This window comes from Gorilla gorilla, chromosome 12, assembly GCF_029281585.2.
Source record: "Gorilla gorilla gorilla isolate KB3781 chromosome 12, NHGRI_mGorGor1-v2.1_pri, whole genome shotgun sequence".
In the NCBI taxonomy this organism is placed as follows: domain Eukaryota; kingdom Metazoa; phylum Chordata; class Mammalia; order Primates; family Hominidae; genus Gorilla; species Gorilla gorilla.
Window position 1 is genome coordinate 69,782,443 of NC_073236.2, and position 15,717 is coordinate 69,798,159.

Here is a 15,717-nt window from a genome sequence, read left to right on the forward strand (position 1 = left end):
TCTGGAGCCCTCCTCTGCCTCCCTCTCCAGGAAATCCCATAGGATCCCATACCTGCTTTAGAATGTGTGTGAGACACTTCCCAGTGCCTGGCACGTGGTAGGAGCTCAGTACATGTAAACTCTTTTCCTTTGACCGCTCAAAGTAGTCACTTGTTGGGGAGGCCAACGGCGGCTTCCCCGGTCTCAGAGCTGATGGGCGTCTGGTCCCTGCCTCCCCTTCCTTCTCTGGCTGATGACAAATACCTGAATGTCATCACATCCTCCGTGTCCTCATCTGTTATTCTGGAACACAGGCCAGGGAGGGTACAGGGTAGTCCCCCTTCAACAGAGGCTGGCCTTTCTTGGGATGTGGGCTGGCTGGTGTTGGTCCAAGGATGGATGCAGAGGGTGAGGCACCCATCCTGCTAGTCCGGCCGGATGCTGGCAGGAGGGCGGGGTGAGGAGGGGCGGAGCTTCCAGAACAAAGGAGAATGGGGAGCCCAAGGGCCAGCCTAGGCATCAAAAACGCTCTGCAGAGCGAACAGGCCACAGCACTGCCTGCCTCTGCCCCAGCAGTCAGCCAGCCGACCGCGCCTGCTCCCTCCTGCTTGCCCAAGGCCGGGCAAGTCATCCCCGCTCTGCTTCGAGAGGCCCCGTTTTCCAGCGTGATTGCGCCGACACTGCTCTGTGGGTTTCTCTTCTTGGCGTGGGTTGCTGCTGAGGTTCCAGAGGAGAGCAGCAGGATGGCCGGGAGCGGAGCCAGGAGTGAGGAAGGCCGCCGGCAGCATGCCTTCGTCCCGGAACCTTTTGATGGGGCCAATGTCGTCCCAAACCTCTGGCTGCACCGCTTTGAAGTCATCAATGACCTCAACCATTGGGACCATATCACCAAGCTAAGGTTCCTGAAAGAGTCCCTCAGAGGAGAGGCCCTGGATGTCTACAATAGGCTCAGTCCCCAGGACCAGGGAGACTATGGGACTGTGAAAGAGGCCCTCCTGAAGGCCTTTGGGGTCCCTGGGGCTGCCCCCAGCCACCTGCCCAAAGAGATCGTCTTTGCCAACAGCATGGGTAAGGGCTACTATCTCAAGGGGAAGATTGGCAAAGTGCCCGTGAGGTTCCTGGTGGACTCTGGGGCCCAGGTCTCTGTGGTCCACCCAAACTTGTGGGAGGAGGTCACTGATGGTGATCTGGACACCCTGCGGCCCTTTGAGAATGTGGTAAAGGTGGCCAATGGTGCTGAAATGAAGATCCTGGGTGTCTGGGATACAGCGGTATCCCTAGGCAAGCTGAAGCTGAAGGCACAGTTCCTAGTGGCCAACGCAAGTGCCGAGGAGGCCATCATTGGCACTGATGTGCTCCAGGACCACAATGCTATCCTGGACTTTGAGCACCGCACATGCACCCTGAAAGGGAAGAAGTTCCGCCTTCTGCCTGTGGGAGGGTCCCTGGAAGATGAGTTTGACCTGGAGCTCATAGAGGAGGACCCCTCCTCAGAAGAAGGGCAGCAGGAGCTATCCCACTGAGAAGCCACCTTTTCTTTAACCTCCTAAATATTGGTGGGAAGACCCACCGCTGTGGGGTGGGGGGTGCATATCCTCATGGGGGTCACTGGGCTTGGCCAGTCTGCTTATCAACTCTTGCTCTTCTCTCCCCTTTGCCTCCCTCTGCAGGGGCCTTAATCTGCCCCTGGTAGGGAGGCTTCCATTGAACAGGCACAGGTGAGGGAGAGCAGGCTGGCTTAGAGGGACAGGGTCCCCATGGTCATCAAGCTGCTATTGATGACAAAGACTCAAAGGCTGGAAGAGCTCCCAAGGAAGCTAGAAATGCTTGTCTTTGAAAGAACTGTGGGACCCCTTCAGATTCCCTGAGGTATGGCTTGGTCACTCTCAGGTCCTCAAAGCCTGTCTCAGTTGGGCTGGGTCCTAGCTGCAGGGTCTTTGTGAGGGTCACAGTTGCTCTGGGACACCTCCCTGAAGAGCCTTTCCACCTGTACAATTGTATTTTCTTTCTGTCATTTGCTTTGAAGCCCATTGTGCCTTGTGCCAATAATTCAATTGCTGCAAACACCAATAAAGATTGATTCATGGAAAAACCATGTAATGTGTTGATTGAGGATGAGAGGAATGTGAGAGGGAGTCAACATCAAAGACAAGGGAGATTCACGTGTCTACTGAGTGCCTAGCTGGAGGTATAAGAACATATACACAGGGATGACAGGTCTTGGATTTTCTAAGACAGTCTCAGCATAAAATATTTTGACTTATTCCCTCCAGAATTGCTCTCATTATTTTGAATCCTCATAATTCCTCTACTTATTTCAGTCTGCAGTATTTTAGCATACAAATTGCCTCTATACCCAAAAGTGACCCTAAAGTTTTATGTGAGATGTCTTGATTGGGGATTGGGAAATTATGGTTATGATAAACAAACAGGAAAGTGTCTGCTGGGCAAATAGGTTCTTACAGCTGTCCAGGAGCGAGAACTCGGAGGCAGAAAGCAGGGCCAGGAGACAAGTGTTGACCTGTGTGGGGCAGCCCAAGGGCATGCTGGAGGACGGGGGAGGCTGTGGCAAGGCAGGGTCCCGGCGGTGGGAGGTCAGCTTCTTCCTGGAGGGACTTGGAACAGAGCCTGAAACTAGATGACCTGATGGAGGGGAGGACATTCCCAGATCTGGGAATGGTGTGTGCATCTCTTTTAGGGGCCCATCTCGTATTTGCTTCCAAATTTCTGTTTCTTTTTCTGGAATGCAGCAGGGCTGGGAATCTGAAACTCAAAGGGAGAAGCTGAGTGGACAAAAGTCTCCACAGAGGAGCCAGTTTGTTCCAAATCTCAGGCCTCCCCACCAAGCACATCGGGCGAGCCTGTTCTCAGGGGAGGGTGGCCTGCACCCTCCAAACTTTGGGCCCAGGAAGATTGGCGCAAGGTCAGAGACTCGAACATGCGGGGATCCCAGACCTCTTGATGGAGGCATGAAGGACCATTTTCCATCCTCCAGGGTGGAATGAGCCTCTTGAAGTTCCCACCTGGACAGCTCCTGAGGGAGACACAGAAGGCAGGAGTGAAGCCCCTGGACTTTTTGAAGCTGATCTGAGCCAGGATCAGCTGCCCCTCTCTGGCCCCTTCTTCCCTCCGATTCCAGCTGTGATTCTCCTAGGAACTGAGGCATGGCTCAGCCCCTAATCCTCGGGGTTTACCGAGGCCCCTTCCCTGGGCAGCCAAGCATCTTAACTGAAATTAGCTCCATCAGCCCCAGGGCACGTGGAGGAAGGACAGGTGTGGGATCAGGAGGAAATCTATTTCCAGAAAAGTGATGCCTAGAGAAGTGGGTGGGAGAACTGGAGAAGGCGATGGGGGAACTGGAGAAAGGGTGGTCTCCGGATGACTCCCAGGTCCTGCATCCCCCTTCTCAAATCTGATTTTCAGCCCCACTCTCTGTGGCCTAACGCATGCTGCTCTCTCATGGGCCGAGCCCTCTCCCGAGGGAACAATCCAGGTGGCACCTCCCTGTGACCTATTTTCCTCCAGGTCCTTTGGATCCCAGCCACGTGCTGGGTAGAAGGAGGGAGGGTAAAGAGTCTGTAAGTGGGTGGGTGGGGAGCTGGGGAGGGGACTAAGGAATTGGTGGCCAGGCCAGAATTCCAGAGCAATGCCCCAGCCTCCCTGCCCTTTCCCACACACCACACGGAGCGGAGCCCTGTCCTGGGTGATCGCAAATGGGATGCTCTGTCCCAGCAGCAGACACCTTCTTCCCCTGCTCTGAGTGAGGAGAGCCTGTCTGAGCCCCCAGGTCTCCAGCTCTCAGCCAGTTTTCTCTCCTAGAGAAATGTGGGCCCCCCGAGAGGGCACAGTGAGGGGTGGGGTCTGTGACATCAAAAGCACGGCCCCCATGGAGGAAGGGACCATGTGGTGCTTCTTACTGGGAGACCCGAGTGAGGCTGAGACGGCTGCTGCATGCGGGTGAGAGTGATCACAGCTGCAGATGCGTCAACGTGGAACCCAGCTGCAGGACTGTGAGCAGCTGCTCTCTGGGAAGTCAGGTATCAAACAACAGAGAAGCCCGGGAGAGAAGCCAGAAAAAGTGGGTTGTGGCCACAGCATAGAGGGCTTGCTGTCTGGGTGAGGAGTTCACACCTGCCTCCCACAGTGGGTGTTTGAACCATGGGAGAGCAGGAAGATTCATCTGGCTTCTGGGTATAGGATGGAGTAAAGCAGCAGCAAAGGCTCTGCTTGGACACCATGGCAGTCCTTATACCTAAGGTCTGCTTTTGCGATGATGGAAAGGAGGATGCAGGATCAGTGTGAAGGTTTAGCCTTTGGAGCACATGATAATCACCAGAGAAGACCCATGAACATCAGTTCCTCCAGTGGCCCCAAAGTGCAGCAGGCCTGGGAACCCAAGGTCTAAATTCCAGTGGCATCTACCCCTGTACTGCCCAAACGGTGATCCATGAACCAGCAGGAAGGCAGCATCAGCATCACCTGCGAGCCTGTTGGGAATACAGACTCTCCATCCCCACCCAGACCAGCGCCAGAATCTGTAGTGAGCAAGATCCCCAAGTGATTCTAGGGGACATAAGAGTTTGAAAAGCCCTGGCCTAGAACATTCTAATACCTCTAGTTAAGGGGCCCCTACAAGCTGCCTTCTTCTCTAATAATGACCACCACAAACTGAATGCATGCCAGTTCCCCAGACCATACTAGATAATTCTTTATGCTTTTATCCAGAAAACCTTTAAGTCTTAATTTGAGACTAACAGGAAAGTTGCAAGAGCAGTACAAAGAATTTCCACGTTTCACCCAGTTTCCCCAAATATTAACATTTTTCCAATTAACTTCATCATCTCTCTCATTCTCATTCCTTTTCTCATATCTATATATATAGGAACCTTTGAAAATTGCAAATATGATGCACTTTTATCTCTAAATACTTCAGTGTATATTTCCTAGGGGAAAACAACAACAACAACAAGGGCATTCTCTTATATAACCATGATGCAGTTATCAAAATCAGGAAGTTCACTGATGTAATACCACTATCATCTGATCTTCAGACCTTACTCCAATGTTTCCAATTATCCCAACAAGAACATTGTTGGCCCCCCAAATTATTTTCTAGTCCAGGACTGAATTCAGCTACATATTGCATTTAGTTGCCATGTCTCTTTCATCTCCTTTAATCTGAGTAATTCCTCTGTCTCTGTTTTCATGACCCTGATAGTTTTGAGGATGCCTGGCCAGTTATTCTGTAGAGTGTTCCTCAGTTTGGTTGAATCTGGTGTTCAGTTGTGGTGAGATTCGGGCTGTGTGTTTCGGGCAGGAATACCCAGAAGTGATGGTGCATCCTCAGTACATCGTATCAGGAGGCATAGGTTGCCAACTTGTTTCATCACTTGGTCAAAATGCTGTTTGCCAGGTTTTTACTCCATAAATAACTATTTTACCCCCGTCATGAGTAAGTGTCTTGTGGGGAGACACTCTGAAGCCATATAAATATCTTGTTTCTCATAAGACTGTCACCACTAGCCTCAGCACCCATTGGTGATCTTTGCCTGAATTGTCACTGTGATATTACCAAATTACCAAATGATGGTGATTTTCTAATCTCCTTCTTCTTCTTCTCCTCCTCCTCCTTCTCCTCCTCCTTCTGCTCCTCCTCCTCCTCCTTCTCCTCTCCTCCTCCTCTGCTTTCTTCTTCTTCCCCTTTTTTTCTTCTTCTTCCTCTTTTTTTCTTCTTCTTCTTCCTCTTCTCCTTCTCCTTCTTCCTTCTTTCTTCTTTCTTCTTCACAGGGTCTTGATTTTTTCCCTAGCTGGTCTCAAACTCCTGGGCTCAAGTGATCCTCCTGACTCAGCCTCCAAAGTAGCTGGGCTTACAGGACTAATTCTATCCTTCTATACCTATTAGCTGGCCCTCAACTCTACAGAAGAGCTTTCCCTACTCATTTATTGGTTGATTTATACCATGTGGACTTAGAGATTCTTATTTTTCTATGAGTTATACTCATTTACAATCATTATTTATTTTGATGCTCAAATTGTTTTAGATTTGGCCATGGGAGCAGCTTCAAACTGTCTCCTGTCTCCTTGGGACGTGTCCCCATCATCATAAGAGCCCTTCCTTATTTTCTGGCACAAGATGTTCCAGGCTCATCTTGTCCCTTCCCTGTACCAGCCCTGGGATCAGCCATTTCTCCAGGAGCTCTGGTTCCTTTGAGTGGGGTCTGATATTCAGAAACAAGGATCTGGGTGTCAGGTGTGTGTGCTTCTTGCTACTGGAATGCCATCACTCCTAGGACCTCTCAGTGGTCAGAGCTAAGAAGAAAACCATAGAGTACACTTCTCTATATTTCTCTCTCTCCCTCTCTCTATATATTAAAATATGAGTTCCTGCTGATACTTCCAATTCCAACCCCACACTCTAGGACTTAGTCTAACCTTCCCCTTTATTTATTATTTCTCATGTCACACAGCTACTGTGCCGATGTTGTAACAAGGTGCGAGGTGGCACATCACACACGCTCTCGCAAACATCCAATCATCACGCTTACAAGCTACAAAAGGATTGTAACCTTCCCCTTGAGATTTGTGACTTCTTTCTCTAATGATGAGAAACCTGGCTCCAGGTTACTTATTTGCCCAGTTCTAAAATACCCAGAAAGTTGTTTCCGAATTGCTAACCCATGCACCTATGGAAGAGAAGCTTAGGAGCACCCACTCATTCAGATCTCCCACCCAGTGCCAGGCGTGGGTGGCCCTTGGCAGCAAATGAGAAAGACAAATGAGGAAGCCGAGCGCAGCCGCTGGCGGGAGAGTGGAGGTCTCCCAGGTGTGCAGGGAGTGCCTCGAGGACCAGTGTCAAGGTGTGTCCTTATCTGAGGACACGATGTGCCCATCAAGAGGGCAGCTGGAGTCATAGACTGAAGGCCATGAGTCCTGCACTTGTGGCCATGCGAGGGAAGGGCCAGCCTCCACGCTCCAGGGAGGTGACCTGGTCTGCCCTCCTGGTCTTCTACACTGAGGAGATACTGGGGCAGCTGTCAGACATGACGCCACCTCACGTTCCAGGCCCATCAGTCACTGCTCCTGTATTGAGTCCACCATTGCCAAGTAACCTCGGGTAAGGAAGCCTCTTGGCTGGGTAGCAAGAAAAGCTGTTATGCTTTTCACTGTGGGCTAATCAATTGGCTCTCAAGTTTTGACTGCCTGATATTGTGGGTCAGTAACCCCTAAGCCTGGAGAACTGTGTAACTCTGAGCTGGACTGTGGTGACTTCTCCAAGGCACATGTGGTGGTCTTCCTGTCTCTAGGAGTTCCTAGCAGAGCCTCTCCCTGCACTAGGAAGGACGTGAAGGGAGCCCTGTCCTCTAGGACAGTCTGGGAGAGGGAGGCAGGCAGGGCTTAGAGTGACCCTGTGCTGTGACGTCCTCCCCACTCCTGTGCTGGGTGGGACATTGTGCAGTCAGGGACAGCTCCCTAGAGATCTTTAAGTTGAGTCTTTAAAGATGAATGAATGGATGTTTCCCAGGAATATTTGGGGTGGAGGGAGGAAAGGGAAGAAAACAGGGAGGCAAGGACCAGCCTGCTGGTGTTCGCTAACAGAGACAGGAGGAGAAGACGGGGGCCAGCATGGATCCTCTCATATGGACTTTGAGGAAACTCCAGGAGACCAGGGAAGGAGATGCTGCTTTTATTTCAGCTCTAAAATGCACTCAATTCAAAAGTGTGTTTTAAGTTTATTAATATTTTTGGAGGAAACAACCACCACCTCTGCGATGCAAATGTATCTGCCAGTGGTATATCTGGATCTAAGAAGCAGTAAAATGGGGAAATGGGGGTAAAATAGAGAAACTACTTGACTTCTTAAGGACCAGCTCAGACCCATGTGGCTGCCTAGTGGGCAGTACTGCAAAGGATTCTGGGACTGTATTCAGACACAGCCAGCAAGATGCCATGATTGATTAGTGATGTCTGGCCTGGCAGCAGGAGTGGAAGCTGAGCCCCTGCTTCTTCTGTGGTGGGCCATGAGGAGCCTTCATTCTCAGATAATGGAGAGCCAGGGCAGGGTTGGAGGCAGGGAAGTGACTTGATGGCATCTGCATCATGAGATGCATCTGGACCTCAGTTTACAAACTCATAGATGCTGATGTGAGAGATGTCATTTAAGAAAGTTTTCCATAATTAAAGTGAATTGGCCAGGCATGATGGCTCATGCCTGTAATCCCAACACTTTGGGAGGCAGAGGCAGGCAGATAACCTGAGGTCAGGAGTTCGAGACCAGCCTGGCCAACATGGTGAAACCTGTCTCTACTAAAAATACAAAAAAAAAAAAATTAGCTGGGCACGGTGGCATGTGCCTGTAATCCCAGCTACTTGGGAGGCTGAGGCAGGAGAATTGCTTGAACCTGGGAGGTGGAGGTTGCAGTGAGCCAAGATGGTGCCACTGCACTTCAGGCTGGGCAACAGAGTGAGACTTGCTCTCAAAAAAAAAAAAAAAAAAAGAAAGAAAGAAAGAAAAAAAGAAAAAAAAAGAAAATTAAGTCCAACTGTGAGTCCCCATTCAGCCAGGCATTTGAGAAATTCATTCTCAGTCACTTTGGTGAGCTCTTTTTACCCTGGATTGGGGGAAAGGTCCCAGAAACTTACGCAGCAGTGAAGCATTGGAGAAAGAGGACCCTGCAGGTCGTAACTGCCCAGTCGCAGTCACACTGTGTCCATGGAAATGCCCAGCGTCCCTGCACATGTGAGCCCTTCCGGCCACAAGGTTGTGCTGCTTTCTGTGCCATGCACGGGCACAAGGAGGCCCCGTCTTATGTCCTCCCTCTCTAGGGACGCCAGGCACCCACCCCTTGTGATGTCCCGCCGCTTGCTTCGAGTGAGGCTGCTGAGAGGTGTGTGGGTGCCAGTTGTCCCCAGGACTGACCACTGTCCATCCCCTGTCAAACCAGATCTGCCCTCTGCATATTCCCTTGCTCTTCCTACCACCCACAACTCCCTGTCCAGAGCACTGGGTCATACACGGATCCATGGTTTAGGCAGGTAGAGAAGATGGGGAAGAAAAGTGTCTTGGGTCTTACACGCAACACTGGCTTTTGGCCCAGTAAAATGAAAGTCCTGGCTACTTGCCTGAGCTGGGAGAAACAGGAGAAAATCAAAGAGCAAAAGCAGACCTTCATGTTTTCATGTCTCACCCCGCTGTGCAGCCCCTGGAGGGAGGCAGGGCAGAAGGCCTGATGGAGGGATGTTGCCCTGGGGGTTCGGTGCTGCCCTGGTACGGGCTGAAGGGCTAAGCCAGCTAGTAAGAAAGGGGAACTGATTCCAAAGGTAACATGAAGGACGAACCAACAGGACTTAGGGGCATTTGTTATGGAGGTGAGAGAGGGACAGGTCTAAGGCAGTATTGGCAATGTCTGGGGACATTTTTGGTTGTCACATCTTCCAGGGGACGGGGGATAAGGGGGACTATTGGCATCTAGTGAGTAAAGGTCAGAGGCTGCAAAACATCCTACAATGCACCAAACAACCCACACAATAAAGAACTATCCAGCCCCAGATGAAGTAACTCACAGCTTGCTTAGGTGGCAATCTCTTTTCTCTTTTCATTTCCTTTTCTCCTTTTCTTTTTCTTTTCTTTCTTTTCTTTTTTCTTTTCTTTTCTTCCCTTCCCTTCCTTTTTCTTTTCTTTTCCTTCTTCTTTTCTTACAGGATCTTGCTGTGTCGTCCCAGGCTGGAGTGCAGTGTCACGATCACAGCTCATTGTGGCCTAGACCTCCCAGGCTCAAGCAATCCTCTCATCTCAGCCTCCTGGTAGCTGGGACTATAGACGTGGGCCACCATGCCTAATTTTTGTATTTTTTGTAGAGACGGGGTTTTGCCATATTGCTCAAAACCCTGGGTTCAAGCAATTCTCCCGCCCAAAGTGTTGGGATTACAGGAGTGAGCCACTGCACCCGGCCAGGCAATTTCTTTCTAATTCTCACAAAACATCTACAAAGTAGGTTTTATACCCATTTAGTAGATGGGGGAATTGAGATTGGGAGAGGTTAATTTGCCCAGTGTTGTGTAAATGGTAAGTGGCTGAACTGAGATTGGAATTTAAGCTGGCTTGACTTTGGAGCACTCGATTTAGTTAGCTGGAACAGTTTGATCAAACAAAGATTTTATTAAAATGAATTTAGGTTGTTGTAATCTATTATAAACAGAGCAAGGCAAGACAAAGTGGGTGAAAATGAATTTGAAAAGCTGAAGTAACCAACAACTAGGTCTTTGTTAACTAAGCAGTGTATAAGTTATTAACAAAACTCAAAAACAGTTAACTGTGGTTGGAAATATTCATTCTAAAAATCAATTTATGAAAATAAAAAACTCACCAAAAAAATCATCAAGTAAGTAGAGGAGACATAATTGGCTGAAAATAAACCAGGAGAGAAAAAACCCCTAAAACCCCCCTAAAACTCCAAATCCTCTTTTTTGATTGTTCATTTTTATTGCTTTGTTTATTCTTTCATGGTTCAAATTCCTTTAGTATTTTTTTTTTAATTGCAAAAGCAATGAGTGAGCCTTGCGGGGAAAGCAGAAACGTTGGTCAGTCTATATCTAGAGCTACGTATCATATATATATATATCTATATATATGTTTATATATAGATATATATGATATGTATGTATATATATGATATGAGTGTGTGTGTGTATATCTATATATATAAACATATATATAGATGATATATATACACACACACACACACACTCACTTTTTTTTTTTTTTTGAGACGGAGTCTTGCTCTGTTGCTCAGGCTGGAGTGCAGTGGCGTGATCTCGGCTCACTGTAAGCTCCGCCTCCCGGGTTCAAGTGATTCTCCTGTCTTAGCCTCCCAAGTAGCTGGGACTACAGGCACCTGCCACCATGCCCAGCTAATTTTTGTATTTTTAGTAGAGACGGGGTTTCACCAAGTTGGCCAGGATGGTCTCGATCTCTTGACCTCGCGATCTGCCTGCCTCAGCCTCCCAAAGTGCTAGGATTACAGGCGTGAGCCACTGAGCCTGACACACACTCACATATTTTATATACATATATAAGAACCTTGAACCCACTCACCTGCTTAGGTCAAACACGGTGTATTTTTCCAGACCTTTCTCTATATACACTCATATGAATGTATTTTCTTCCATTCTTTCTCTTTCACTCTCTCGTTCTTGCCTTTTCTTTCTTTCCTTTTAACAAAAATAGGATTACATGGTAATTTCTGTTTTGTAAACTTTCATACTTTACTAAACCAATCCCCTATTTTATTTTTTATTATTTATTTTTGAGACAGAGTCCCACTCTGTTGCCCATGCTGGAGTGCAGTGAAGTGATCTCGGCTCACTGCAAACTCCACCTCCTGGGTTCAAGTGATTCTCCAGCCTCAGCCTCCAGAATAGCTGGGACTACAGGCGCCAGCCACCATGCCTGGCTAATTTTTGTGTGTTTAGTAGAGGCGAGGTTTTCACCATGTTGGCCAGGCTGGTCTGGAACCCCTGACCTCAAGTGATCCACCCGCCTTGGCCTCCCAAAGTGCTGAGATTACAGAGGTGAGCCACTGCGCCCAGCCTCCCCTATTTTTTAACATTTAGATTGTTTCCAACATTTTGCTGTTATAAACCTCACAGTACGGTAAATGAAAAGGAATGTACTGCAACCACACAAGAAAAACGAATGTCACAGTGTTGAAAGAAAGAAGTCAGACACAAAACATACACCATATGATTTCGTTTGTGTAGTATTCTCAAACAGATTGTCAAACCTAAAGCCCAGGCTTAGAGATGCATTCTTAGGAGGCAAGAGGACAAAGGCAAAAAGGACACGGTTACCCCAGCAGCAGGGTGGCTGTGTCCTTCAGGGCTAACAAGGGTGCTGTGTTGGGAAGGACACTCAGGTGTACCTGGGGGCCAGTGATGTCCTGGCTCTTCACCAGTTGTGTTTTTGTGGGTGCTTACTTTATAATAACTATTAAACAGCACCTTTATGTTTTATGCACTTTTACATCTATGTGTGCTGGCCGGGCGTAGTGGCTCATGCCTGTAATCCCAGCACTTTGGGAGGCTGAGGCAGGTGGATCACCTGAGGTCAGGAGTTCGAGACCAGCCTGGCCAATATAGCAAAACCCCATCCCTACTAAAAATACAAAAATTAGCTTGGTATGGTGGCAGACGCCTGTAATCCCAGCTACTCGGGAGGCTGAGGCAGGAGAATCGCTTGAACCCGGGAGGTGGAGGTTGCAGTGAGCTGAGATTGTGCCATTGCACTCCAGCCTGGACGAAAGAGTGAGACTCTGTCTCAAAAAACAAACAAACAAATACATATGCATGTGCCAAATCATGATAAAAAACATTAAAAATGAACAGAATGAAAATAGTTAACTAAAAAATTAACTAGAAATTTAAAGCACAGGGTAAAACTAAATATGCTGAAATGTAAGCAAAATACTTGAAAAGGCACAAAACGATGCAATTCACCTTCATGCTGCATTAAAATTCTAATTTTTGAAAAATAATGTGGAGTATACTTTTAGACCAAATTGTCCTTTGGGCTGAATTGTTTCCTCTGCAACTTGTTCTCAACCAAATTGTTTTCTGTCCAATTGCTTTTGTTTTTGAACCAGTCACCTGGATTTTTCTAAAACCCAGGCATTTTCTGTGGCCCTCACTGTACTGTACAATTCCGATGGTGATCAAGGCCAGTGATTAGTAAAAACCTCACTGGCTGTGTTTCATCACCTTTGCTTGGGGCCATATGATACTGGAGACTCTTGTCCTGCCTTAGCTCTGAGCCTAAAGTTCTCCTCTGTCTCTCTTAAAAAGCGTTCATTCGTTCGTTCATTCATTCATTCATTCGCCCATCCATCCCCAAGTGGCCATCGCTGAGCACGCACAGGCATGGTCCTGGGCACTGGGTCAGAGCCGCAGGGAGCCTGCAGGGTCTGCTCCGGCAGAGGTCCGTGTGAACACCAAGCAGGTAAAATACAAGCTGTCATGTGGTGATAAGAGAAAGTGAAATGCATCACTGCGCGGACAGCGGATAGAAAGTGACCAGGGAGCTGCGATTTTATACAGGTGGAGTCGGGGGTCCTCAAGGACACGGGGACGTTTGCACTGAGACCTGAGTGAAGCGCAGTCCGCCGCGAGGTGCCGGGGGGAGCGGCCAGGCAGGCTCCCCAAGTGGGGGCCCCCAGGTGTCCAGGGAAGAGTGAGTGAGGAGAGGGGTGGGGGGTGGCCAGGGCCTGATCAAGTGGGGACCCGCCGCGGGGGAGGCCTGAGTGCTGTCAGCAGGACGGCATTCGCGGGAGGGCAGGGTTTACAGGGGAGGCGAGGGGCGTGGGCAGAGCGGGAGACAGGGAGAGGACCTCGGAGGCTTCCGTGGGGTCCGGTGGCCCCGGAGGCAGGGCAGCCCCCTCCCTTGGGGCCTCTTCCTGAGACCAAAGGGCTCCACTCTGTAGGAGCAGCCAGACCCCTTTCCTCCAGGGCGAGCTGCGGTATTCAGCACCGCCCTCCGTGGCTGCAAGCCTTCCCAGCCAGCCCGGAGCCTCCACTGATCCCTCCTAAAGGCATCTGGTTCAAGCTGCCCCCACTGCGGCCTGTCAAGCACTTTTGGATCCTGGTTCTGTCAGGCCCTCAGTGCCATCTGGCAACCACGGGGTCATCCTTAGATGTAGAGAATGTGCCATCCATACCCGACCGCAAATGGCTGTATTGACGTTGAGTGAAACAGGCTGAGGACAGTGTCCCCTTCATCCCGCTGGACAGCTTCCTGCCGTGACCCGTCTCTGCTAATCAAACCTTGGTGGGGCCGAGGATGGTGTAATAAAATACTGAAATTTGCAAGCAATTAATTTTGATTGTTTGTTTGAGACAGGGTCTCACTCTGTGGCCCGGGCTGGAGTGCAGTGGTGCAATCGTGGCTCACTGCAGCCTCCACCTCCCTGGGCTCAAGCAATTCTCCCGCCTCAGCCTCCCAGGTAGCTGGGACCACAGGCACAGGCCACTAAGTTGGCTAATTTTTTTTTTTTTTTTTTTTTTTTGGGGAGACGGGGTCTCCCTCTCTCTCCCTGGCTTACTCCTAAAAAATCTGTAACATCGGATTCAAAGCTAGTTCCATAGAACCACTATTCTCATTTACTTGCAATCCAATGAACTTTCTCCAGTTGAGGAGAAAGGGTGGCATTCCTTCCTGTTTCTGGCAGGGGACTCAGACCCAGGTCAGCACTGCCACTGCCTCTGGCCTCTGCAGAAATCCCCAGAGGAGCCCCAGTTCTTCTAGACAGGAGGGATTATTTCCAGCCCTGGGGCACCTCCCTCCTAGTCCTTGGCAAGTTTGTTTCCATAACCAAACAAACAAACAAACAAACAAAAAAACCAAAAACCCCTCACATTCACCTTCCCTCTCCACACCCTTGACCCCAATAACCTCACTCCTGCTTAGTCAACCTCACTTCCCTCTGCTTGCAAAAGCATTTTTTATTTTACACCGTGATTCCGCATGGCAGTATCCTCTTGTTCTCTACAAAGGTGGATCGGAAGTAACTTCCAAAATTACAAATACTAAAATAGGAAAAATGTTGAGTAAAAGCCAAGGCCAGAGAAGAGACTAAGGGGAAACTGGGTCACAAACATGCAAATTACAGGTTCTTACAAAATTGCTAAAGGTGAAGTGTGAATTTGGCTCTGAGTTTCCTGACAGCCAAAGGGAGAAGAGAAAGATGATCTGTTGCATGATTCACTGTTTCCCTGAGGTAAACATACCTGTTTTTCAGGGGAAAGCAATGGGATTGCTGCAATGAGTTCCAAAAGAATACTTTTCCCTGACACTATAAAGTGTGGTGATGAGAAAGCAGGGCCAGGTTCTATCCTGATTATCTCTTTACTCTTCCACTGATACCTCTTCTGGGCCACACGCTCTTCCATGCCCTGTGCTAGTCTGCATTGACTGGTAGCTTCTTTGACCAAAGTTATTAACTGCAAAGTAGCCAAGAATCGTCACAACCTCTGCAGTTGCTCAGAGGTCATACTTGAAGTGTGGAGTTGTCCCTGTCTGGGTAGAGCTCTATGTATGGTTGTTCTGAATTTGCAGTGCAAAGGTACGTGTGAATGCGGGAACTGAAGTCATCTGGCCTCTTCTGATGAGATACTTGCAACATATAGGCATTTTAGCAATGGCTTCCCTCTGTCTCTCTCTCTGAGCCACCTCTGTATGACCTGGTCTCTCTATGAGAGGAGCTGCCCTGTAGGGCTGGAGGGGTCTTAGGGTCGTTTTGACCTTCCGAACAGCACGTAGGTGAGAAACTACCTGGAAAATAGCCACCCCTCCACTGTCAATGCCCACATTCTGTCCCTGAGTCACCCTCTGCTCCCCCTTTCGGTTTAACCACTTCCTGCCTACTGTTTGTTGTCTAAACAGCACAGTCAGAATGACATATTTGAACACTTCCCCACCCTGTAATGTAATTTTCCCTTCCAAGCTTATTTCTTCTCTGAGTGTTGGAATTTTGTATTCTGAAAATCCAAGTCACATGCCAGACAGTGTTCGAACGTTCTCTCCTTGGCTGGGAAAATGATCATAATTGCTCATATGTACTGAATGCTTTCTGCATGTCAGGCATGGGGAAAAGCTGTTTGCATACTTTACCTTACTTAATCCCCCTAGCAGCCCTGGGAAGTACATGCTGTTACTATCCTCACTCTACAGACCGGGTCGGCAGAGTCCCA

At 49.0% G+C, this 15,717-nt stretch overlaps 1 protein-coding gene and 1 non-coding gene across 2 annotated transcripts; one reads left to right on the plus strand and one right to left on the minus strand.

Annotated features, from left to right (window-relative positions):
* The first annotated feature begins 330 nt into the window (after positions 1-330).
* Positions 331-2,074, plus strand: ASPRV1 (aspartic peptidase retroviral like 1). Its single transcript, XM_063695823.1, has one exon. It carries the CDS (start codon positions 471-473, stop codon positions 1,500-1,502), a length of 1,032 nt encoding a protein of 343 aa, XP_063551893.1. The 5' UTR covers positions 331-470; the 3' UTR covers positions 1,503-2,074.
* A 4,362-nt stretch (positions 2,075-6,436) lies between these two features.
* On the minus strand, positions 6,437-6,539 carry LOC115933661 (small nucleolar RNA U13). Its single transcript, XR_004069524.3, has one exon. It is a non-coding gene; the product is annotated as a small nucleolar RNA U13 (small nucleolar RNA).
* Positions 6,540-15,717: the final 9,178 nt, after the last annotated feature.